The sequence below is a fragment of the Tasmannia lanceolata genome, unplaced genomic scaffold (genome assembly GCF_043159265.1).
Source record: "Tasmannia lanceolata isolate RefF3 unplaced genomic scaffold, GAP_Taslan_0.1 ptg000016l, whole genome shotgun sequence".
Taxonomy (NCBI): domain Eukaryota; kingdom Viridiplantae; phylum Streptophyta; class Magnoliopsida; order Canellales; family Winteraceae; genus Tasmannia; species Tasmannia lanceolata.
Window position 1 is genome coordinate 2,301,086 of NW_027518693.1, and position 10,635 is coordinate 2,311,720.

Sequence of the window (10,635 nt, forward strand, 5' to 3'; positions counted from 1 at the left end):
GGTTCCTAGGTCTATTTAGTGGTTCCGAGTGTTTAAAATTCAATAAATACAGTCATTTTCACTTTTTATAGTAGTTTTGACTACATAATTATTTCAATATCACAATTTAAACTCTCGGAACGGAACAAGTATTAGGCCATCTAAAGTATGAACCACGATAAGATCTGACTGTTTAGACAACTATTTAACCCATTGTTCATACATTCATTGCAACTTTGACATCCACTGAAGTAGTATTAGATTGTGTGAAGTAATATTTCTACCTTGGAACCACTAAATACTGGTAAATAGTGGTTCCTAGGTATAATTAGTGGTTCTGAGTGTTTGAAATCGAATAATACAGTCATTCTCACTTTTTATAGTGGTTTTGACTGTAAAACTATTTCAATATCACAATTTAAACTCTCGGAACGGAACAAGTATTAGGCCATCTAAACTATTAACCACGATAAGATCTGACTGTTTAGACAACTATTTAACTCATTGTTCATACATTCATTGCAACTTTGACATCTACTGAAGTAGTATTAGATTGTGTGAAGCAATATTTCTACCTTGGAACCACTAAATACTGGTAAATAGTGGTTCGTAGGTATAATTAGTGGTTCCGAGTGTTTGAAATCGAATAATACAGTCATTCTCACTTTTTATAGTGGTTTTGACTGTATAACTATTTCAATGTCACAATTTAAACTCTCAGAACGGAACAAGTATTATGCCATCTAAAGTATGAACCACGATAAGATCTGACTGTTTAGATAACTATTTAACCCATTGTTCATACATTCATTGCAACTTTGACATCCACTGAAGTAGTATTAGATTGTGTGAAGCAATATTTCTACCTTGGAACCACTAAATACTGGTAAATAGTGGTTCCTAGGTATAATTAGTGGTTCCGAGTGTTTGAAATCGAATAATACAGTCATTCTCACTTTTTATAGTGGTTTTGACTGTATAACTATTTCAATATCACAATTTAAACTCTCGGAACGGAACAAGTATTAGGCCATCTAAACTATGAACCACGATAAGATCTGACTGTTTAGACAACTATTTAACCCATTGTTCATATATTCATTACAACTTTGACATCCACTGAAGTAATATTAGATTGTGTGGACCACTATTTATACCTTGGAACCACTAAATACTGGTAAATAGTGGTTCCTAGGTCTAATTAGTGATTCCAAGTGTTTAAAATCCAATAAATACAGTAATTCTCACTATTTATAGTGGTTGTAACTGTATAGACATGAGTTCCATCCTGGTTTATTCTAAATAGAAACTTAGAGGGCAATAGAGAGATAAAGAGATTATGACAATACACCATAGTATTGGAAAACGGATGATGATAATAACAAATGCCTAACACAACCATAACAAATCCCTAACAAGTAAACAAGATGACAATACACTATAGTGTAAGGAACATGTTAAATGTATGCAATTGTATCACAATGGACCTACTTGAGAAGCTTAGGTTTGATGGCCAAAGAAAAGATCCAATAAAATCTACATTTTAGGAGAGGGGAGTTCACCTCTCTGCAGTGGAATTTCGTTTGGGATTTTTACAACAGCCAATGGAGTTTGATTTTGGGGTGGGAAGAAGAAGGTAAAAAAGTCAAAATTGGTAGGTGAAATGCATTGGGATTTGTTGCTCATTTTGTTTGAGGGAAAGGCAACATAAGGGCATTTTAGTCCTAAAACACTTCTTGGGATGCGTTTCACTCCTTTTTGAGAAATTAGCCAACTCTACCCTTTTTTGAGATTTTCTCATAAAAATCACAATTTTTTGAGAATTTTTCCTATAAAATAAGAACTTATGCTTGTGTAAATTTAGCCAATTATTATTTCATAAAATGAGATTTAATCCAATAGTCACAATCTGGACGACTATTTTTACTCCTTTGTTGGTGCAAAATCATATACTTATATAAGAGAGAGAATATCCTTCGACACAAGGTTTTCGAATGCCTTTCCAATTGACAAAAATATGCCTCAAATTCGAGTAATATGCGAACTATGATCAACAGACTGCTGGTTTGATTGCCTTGTGAACAAAGACTTTAACAATTCGTTTAGTATATAGAGAAAAGAAGAGGACCTGCCTTGTGAACAAAGACTTTAACAATTCGTTTAGTATAAAGAGAAAAGAACAGGACCAGAGAATACCTTCTTGGTGGCAATATCCATTGATTGTCTTTACCTTGCACAATCGAATTGCAAGAATGACGAGGGCTTGTAATAAGCCTTAAGCCGATGAACGGTCCATATTGCTGGGCATCTCGTGAGTGTGGGCCCAGTTCTCATAGAGAGGGTACATTGGCAATTTACAATTGGGGCAGTGCAGTTAATAAAGTTGTTGGAAGATAGAGATGTACAACTACTACAGTGAGTGTGGGCCAAGTTTTCATTAATAAACTTAAATAATTGAAGCAAAGAACGCGGACGTTTTCCTACAAAATGTGTGTTTCTTAAAACCATTTAAAATGGCATTTTGCTTATTATAATCCTGATCAACAGCAAAACAATTGAAATTCTGATCAGCACAAGAAATGGAAAGAGATCTATATTTTTTGTATCTTTCTTCTACCTTTGTTTTGGTAGAAGAAAGATAGGGTTGAATCTCGGGTCGGGTTTTTCATAACCCTGCCCTACCCTACCCGAGAATTATCTGGGGTCGGGTCCCTTCATTATGGAAACCCATAATTCATAAACCCTACCCTACCCGAGATAGTTTCTCGGGTTGGGTCGGGTTTTTAAAGTTTAGCTTACAATAGTGATTAATTTCAAATCTTCACACCAAAAATCCCTAAATTTAAGTTCTCAAGTGGATAAATTTAGGAAAGAACTACTTTTTCACGTCACAAACCTTATCACTTCAATGAAAACAATTATATCAGTATACTTGAAAATAATTTGGCATGTTATTTAAGAGATATTTAAGAAAATCATAGCACACCTATTAGAGTCGGGCCGGGTTTCTTTCTTTTTTTTTTCTTTAAACCGTACCTGATTCGTGATAGGGTTGGGATTTTCAACATGAAACCTGACCCAACCCAAGACCTATGATTTCTAAACTCGACCCAGGATATTTTCAGTTCGGGTCGATGTGGGTCGGGTAAAACCGACCCAAGTTGCAACCCTAATAGTTTATGCTTACTAAACTTTTATATATTATTACATGTATTTCTCAAGTTCTAATTTTCGTCAGTTGGTTATCCCAGATAAAATGTTTGAATACAGCCTACTTCAACGAGGCCAAATGGTTTCACTCAGGGCATCATCCAACATTTGAGGAATACATAAACACCGCGCTGATCAGTTCTGCTTACCCACTTCTTATCATAGTTTCTTACATTGGGATGGATGGAATTGTGAAAAAAGAAGCCTTTGATTGGATTAATAGCAACCCCAATCTCGTTAGGTCGGCTTCTATAGTTTGTCGACTCGTTGATGATATCCAATCACACAAGGTATGATGAATTCATAAAAAAAAAGAGGGAGTCCTATTTTCAACATTTGTAACTTGAGCACCAATAATTTTTGTGTTTCAAACATGTAGATTGAACAAGAAAGAGGACACATTTCTTCTAGTGTGGAGCTCTACATGAAGGAGCACAGTTGCACAGAGATGGAGTCATGTGAGAAGTTGCGAGAAATGGTTTCCGTTGCGTGGAAAGACATCAACAAAGACTGCATTAAACCAACTCCTGTTCCGATGCCTCTCATTATTCGGATTGTCAATCTTGTTCGTGTGATCGAAGTCTTATACCAGTACAGAGATGGATACACGAATTCAACACATGAGACCAAAGAGCGTATCACCTTAGTGATGGTTGATCCAATTCCCATTTAAAATGTAGAACATCATTTGATGGTCCCTTGTATGAGTACAAGGGAAATATCCCAAGAGACCTTTTAATAATAAATGACTCTGCTACAAGGTTTCAAAGAGTCCATCTATTTGTATTTCTCTTATACTAAGGGTTATCTTATGAGGAAGCTATGAGAAATTAGCTATTGTTTGAGCATTCAAGTTTTCTAGATTTTGATAGTAAGAAATGTTTTACTTCTATATAAAATAAGAACTTATGCTTGTGTAAATTTAGCCATTGATTATGTCATAAAATGAGATTTAATCCAAACGGCAGGAACAATCACCATTTTTCAAAGTCAGAATTCAGAAAAAATTGCCACAGAACTGTTTTTGCTTCTTTGGAACTGTTGAGGTTTAGTGGAGTTGAGCTGTATTTAACCCATAATCTGAAAATATCATTTAACAGTACCTGTCCTTTTTAATAAAATTATTCTGCTGAAAAGAATGCAAATTCAAGTGATCCAAAACAATCAGTATATAATTTTCTTAGTATAAAAATGATTTTAAGCTTTAGCCCTGTATGGGACTTTGCCCCCAATGAAACTTTGCAATTGTGAAACTTACAGCAGTTTATTTGATGATTGGAAGTTAGCCCCACTTGCTTTGACTCTTTAGGAGGCCGATTGATCAAGTGGGTCCCAAGTCTTATTACGATTGAATCAAGATCAAGCAAGAAACTGATAAAAAAATTTAACTACAGGATTTTCAGCCGGATCATTTGAATTCCATGAACCATAAAATAACTGTAGCAGTAATTTACTCCATTCATTGAGAAAACTTAGGGGCTGTTTGGATACACGGATTTTAGAATCCAGGTTTTTAGTTTGAAAACAGTATAAAAGAGGGTTCGTGATCAAGTTAGTGTATGCTGTCCTAACAGCGTTTCTTGGATTTTTAGTGTGAAATTCTTGTTTTAAAAATCTCTCCTGCATCCTGAGATTTCTAAAACTTGGAAATATGGGAGGATCTGCTACTCTCTTGCTGACGGAAAGAAGGGCGAGAAGTCAAAAAACGAGTACAAAACGATGGCTGGTCCGCTTCTTCTCTTGCCTCTTAGATACAATTTTGAAGAAATCCCGGATTCTAAAATCCGCGTATCCAAACGGCCCCTCAATGTCCTTGTAACACTAGATATCAGTGATAAATAAGGGATCTAGATCACAATTAGTCCAAAAAATATATTTTCATAAAATCTTGAAAATACCCCACCCCAACAACTCTTTTTAGGGGGTATTTTGGTATTTTCATTGTTTAAATCTTTTAGATTTCCTAAATACCCTTCCCAACAACTCTTTTTGTGGATATTTAAGTCATTTCATGTCTTTTACCAAATTAACCCCCCAACAACTAGTTTTGGAGGGTATTTTAGATTTTATTGTTTAAATATTTTACCTTCCCTAAATATCCTCCCCAACAACTTTTTTTTGTGGATATTTAAGTCATTTCATGTCTTTTACCAAATTAACCCCCCAACAACTATTTTTTGGAGTATTTTGGGAAGCCAAAAAATAACCCACCTAATCCTATAAATACAACTTTCCACCCCCTTCATTTCTCACCAAAGCTCACTCTCTCTCTCTATTATCTAAACTCTCCAATTAACTCCTCTCTCTCCCTAATCAAGTTCACCCTCTATCTCTCTCTCCCCCAATCAACTTCTCCCCCTCTCTCTCCAATCTACTTCTCTCTACTTAGTAGCACTAACTACTCATCAAGAGGGCGGCGATTGACGATCAACAAGAGGGTGAGATTTTGCTCAAATAGGTGAGGTTGGTACCCATTTAAATATTTAATTATAATTCTCCTTTCATTAAATTTTTTTAAACCTCTCTTAATGGCCGATTCAGAAGAAGTTTTCTACCCCAACATTGGCCATGACAGCACCCAAGTCATGGGCAGTGATGAGTTAATGGAAGGTTATTTTGGAGGTCAGTTGAGTGAAGACGGGGTTGAATTTGAAGTCCAAAATGAACCCAACCTTAGTGCTAGTGAGAGCCAAGCTCCTTCTCACTCTAAAGTTAAAAGGGGTAGAACTTCAACTGTTTGGTCTACCTTTACTCATGAAGAGATAAGACGTCCCGATGGGAAAGTAGAAGTTAGGGCAATTTGTAAACATTATAAAAGGGATCTTAGTTGTAATGTTTCAAGTGGAACGGGCCACTTAAAAAGGCATGCCGATGCTTGTGGTAAAAAACATGGCCAGTTAGACCCTAAGCAAACTCAACTAAGTTGCACGTCTAGTTCAATAGGAACATTTTCCTACTCTCATGATCAGAATAGAAGAGAACTAGCCGCATACGTTATATACTCCGAACAACCATTTATTTTTGGAGAAGATAAACGTCTTGAAAAATATGTTAAACAAGCTTTAAATCCTGCTTTTAAAAGGGTACCAGAAACACTCTAAAATCAAACAGTTGTCAACTTTTTAATGAATGTAAACAACAACTGATTTCATATTTTGAAGGATTTAATGGAAAAATTGCACTTACTTCCGATAGTTGGAGTACCAAAAAGGGTTATTCATATATTTGTGTAACCGCACACTATATCCACTCTAATTGGCTTTTAGAAAAAAAGAATTGTTAGCTTTAGTCTTATTGATTACCCACATACTGGAAATGTTATATCAACACATATTTTAAATACTGCTCGTGAATATAATATTGCAAATTTTTTTTTTTCTATAACTCTAGATAATGCTAGTAATAATACTTCCGTAGTAGAGTCATTAAAAACTGAATTGAAACCTATTTTAAGTGAAAAACTTTTTCGTATTAGATATGCATGCCATATTTTAAATTTGACTGTGCAAGATGGTTTAGCTCTTATTGACCCACAAATAGAAAATATTAAAACTTATATTACATTTATCAATTCTTCAATGTCTAGAAGACAAGAATTTGCAAAATTATGCAACACCTATGGAAAAGAATTTTCTAAATTCAAATTAGATGTTAGACATAGGTGAAATTCAACTTATTTAATGTTAAAACATTGCCTCCATATAAAAATTTAATTCAATCATTTGTTAATGAAAATATACCTCAACCTCTCCGTTACACTGTAAGTCTCCCAGATTGGAACACTTGCGAGGATTTCATGAGTTTTCTTGAAATTTTTTATACTGTAACCCATGAGGACTTATTCTAAATATCCAAAATAAACCGGGCCAAAAATGAAACGGGCCTCTTTTTTAACTGAACCTAGAACTTTCTTTAAAATATAAATCAAAACTATTCGAGATTTTACAAGAGACGGCCAAAACGTGCCTCACGTTCTTGCTTTCGCCTTTCCCCAAAAGGAAGACCTAATAGTACCTGAGTCGGTGGTCCTCCTCCGCTATCTTTGCTTCAATTATTTAAGTTTATTAATGAAAACTGGGCCCACACTCACTGTAGTAGTTGTACATCTCTATCTTCCAACAACTTTATTAACTGCACTGCCCCAATTGTAAATTGCCAATGTACCTTCTCTATGAGAAATTAAATGATTTGTGTGTGGAGAGTGATGGGGTGCCCAAAATCCATGGGTTAGATGAGATTGATTTGAAATGGAGATCAGTATTATACATTTAGGAAGGGTGATGATATTTAAAAAAAAGTATTGTACGGCCAACAGCATAATCTTCCCGTATAGTCCAATATTTTTTAAAAAGTATTGTACGGCCAACAACATAGGATGATCCAAACCATCCATCTGATGGGCCACGACGTAAATAGGTTGTGCTCAGAAAATCATTTCCACAGGATCAACCTAGCCCTCCGATCTATAAAGGAAGATCATCCTATGGAAATGATTTTTTAGGCACAGGCTGTTTATGTTGTGGCCCATCAAATGGATGGCTTGCATCATCCTATGGTGTGGGACGTACATTTGATGGGCCACAACGTGAATAGGTTGTGCCCAAAAAATCATTTATATATATATATATATAGGATGAACCCAGCTAGGGCTGCAACTCGAGCCGGGTAAAACCCGACCCGCATCGACCCGACCCGAAAATAGCCTGGGTCGGGTTCAGGTTTCATGGGTTTCAGGTCGAGCCGGGTTCAGCATTCAAAAGCCCGCATGAATCTCGGGTCGAGCCGGGTTTCAAGGGGCCCGACCCGACCCGACCCGAGTTACATAAGTTATAGTATGTACATTTTTTTCTATTGTTAGTTAAAAGTTAAAGGGATAATTACATTTACACCCCCTCTAGTTTCTGACACATCCACTTCCACCCCTATAGTTTAAAACATGACAAATGCACACTTGCAGTTTCAATTTGTTTAAGGTAGGCCCCCTCAGCTGAAGGTTCCTCCATAGATTGAAGGGTTAGGATGATCCGATGGAGCTGATTTTTTGGGCACACCCTAACTATGTCAGGACCCATCAAATGAACGCTTTGGATCATCCAAACAATGTGGGCCCACATTATTTGGATGATTTTTTGGTAGTGTTTGGATTCGGGTAGGGGCCCACGTTATTTGGATGATCCAAAGCGTTCATTTGATGGGTACTGACATAGATATGGTGTGCCCAAAAAATCAGCTCCATCGGATCATCCTAACCCTTCAATCTATGGACGAACCTTCAGCTGAGGGGGCAAACCTTAAACAAATTGAAACTACAGGAGTGTATTTGTCACGTTTTAAATTATAGGGGTGGAAGTGGATGTGTCAGAAACTATAGGGGGTGTAAATGTAATTATCCCAAAGTTAAAAGTGAAAACCCACGCACCCACTGTTACTGTATGTGAGTGTAATTTCTGCTTCTATGAGTTGAGTTGATTCAAGTGTTTGATTCAGCATTGTTTGATTGTAATTACAACATTGTTTGATTACAGCATTGTTTGATTCAAGTGTGATGTGAGTGTAATTACATCATTGTTTGATTCAAGTGTAATGTGAGTGTAATTTCTGCTTCTATGAGTTGAGTTGCCTTGCCAAACAAGAATTTTCCTTAAAAATTTGCGTCAACGTGAAAAAACCCGACCCGACCCGAACCGACCCAAGATTTATCACGGGTAGGGCCGGGTTTGGGAATCGTGGGTTTTCCGAAAAAAAACCCGACCCAACCCGACCCGAGATATTTCTCGGGTAGGGTTGGGTTCTCCAAAACCCAACCCGCCCGACCCGAGTTGCAACCCTAAACCTAGCCCTCTGATCTATAGAGGAAAATCATCCTATGGAAATGGTTTTTTTAGGCACAACCAATACGTTGTAGCCCATCAGATGGATAGTTTGGATCATCATATGGTGTGGGACGTACAATATTTTTAAAATAATACTGGACAATAGGGGCTTACACCATATAAAGATTCACTTGATATTGTAGTTATGAGATTTTATAGGAGTCGAGCCAGAAAAAAGGAGAAAATCAAAATGAAAATAGATAAATAAAGATAAATGAGTTGAAAAAGAAAAAAAGAAAGGAAAATTAAAGGAATACTTTTTAGGTACATACCGCCCTTGATATTTGATCCAATGGCAGCATCTCTGCAGGTCACTTTTTGAGAAGCTGCCATTGGATCAAATATCAAGGGCATGTGGCCATCCTTGTGCAAAGATGCGCACATGGGCAAAGGTTGCTAGCAAAAGCAAAAATAAGCAAAAAAAGTAATCATTACAAAAAAAAAGTAAAATAGCAGAAGTTATAAAGTTTTAAATGAAAAATTACCTAGAAATGGTTATAAAGTTTGATAATTACGAAAAAAAATACCAACAAAATGTAATAAGATATGACAATTACGAAAAAAACTACAAGCAAAAGTAGAAATTTATGACAATTACGGTGAAAAAGAATTTCCCTGAGAAATTCTCCCATTTTTCCTTGGATTTGGAGAAATTCGTCCGGCGAATTTCGAGGGTTCCACGTCACCCGACAAGCGCCCGACATAATCGGCGGTCAAAATTCCAATTTCTGCTAAACCCGACCTTACCCGAGGCGTGCAACTCTGGTCGGGTTGAGGCCAACCCGACCTTACCCGAGGAACCCTTTTGCAACCCGAACCTGACCTGACCTGAGGAACTCTTTTTTCCAACCCGAAATCCTAAATGCCCAAAACGTACCAAATTTTGGTCGAAATTTAGATAAATTGGGTAATTTCGGCGAAATTTCGAAAGAATATTAATTTTTTATTGCTTTAGAAAATTTCAGCCGAAATTACAAAAATTTCGATAATTTTGGCCGAAATTTCAAACCGTGGTTTGGAGCGATAAAGTCTCACACAACCAATATGGCTCCCAAGACCGTCTAGGGAAATACGACTGAGAAAATCACAACCCATGAATTACTATTAATATATGAGTAATGGTAAAGAAACTGTCGAGGAGACCAATCAAACCGATTTGTTGTAGCCATCTCACCACAAGTACTAAGCCTCCTTTGTTTTAGGAAACTCACCAAAAAGGTGATTTTTTTTAGGGAAAATTACATTTACACCCCCTCTAGTTTCTGACACATTCACCTCTAATCCTGACTTTCAAAACGTGACAAGTACACCCCTTAATGTTTCAAAACGTGACAAGAACACCCCCTCAGTCAATGGTCCGTCAGTTTAACCTGACGGAAAGACTGAAACTAACCATGGTTAATATTTTGAGGACAGAAATACCCTCATTTGCAGAGGGATTAGGGTTACGCCATTTCCACCGCCGCCGTCGCCTCCACCACAGACAATGAAATCCCACCCCATGGTTACATCAAACCCACATTTCAAGAAAAAACATTGATAAAAAACAAAAAAAAAGCCCTAAAATATTAGG

General features: G+C 36.6%; 1 protein-coding gene across 1 annotated transcript; it reads left to right on the forward strand.

Annotated features, from left to right (window-relative positions):
* The first annotated feature begins 2,178 nt into the window (after positions 1-2,178).
* On the forward strand, positions 2,179-4,037 carry LOC143849014 (beta-cubebene synthase-like). The gene is made up of 2 exons (XM_077358065.1): positions 2,179-3,479; positions 3,569-4,037. Exons 1-2 carry the CDS (start codon positions 3,159-3,161, stop codon positions 3,860-3,862), a joined length of 615 nt encoding a protein of 204 aa, XP_077214180.1. The 5' UTR covers positions 2,179-3,158; the 3' UTR covers positions 3,863-4,037.
* The last annotated feature ends 6,598 nt before the right edge of the window (positions 4,038-10,635 follow it).

Coding starts and splice junctions, on each gene's coding strand:
- LOC143849014 (XM_077358065.1), top strand. CDS start 3,159: ATGCTTACTAAACTTTTATATATTATTACATGTATTTCTCAAGTTCTA. Junction 3,480..3,568: donor ATGATATCCAATCACACAAG/GTATGATGAATT, acceptor TCAAACATGTAG/ATTGAACAAGAAAGAGGACA.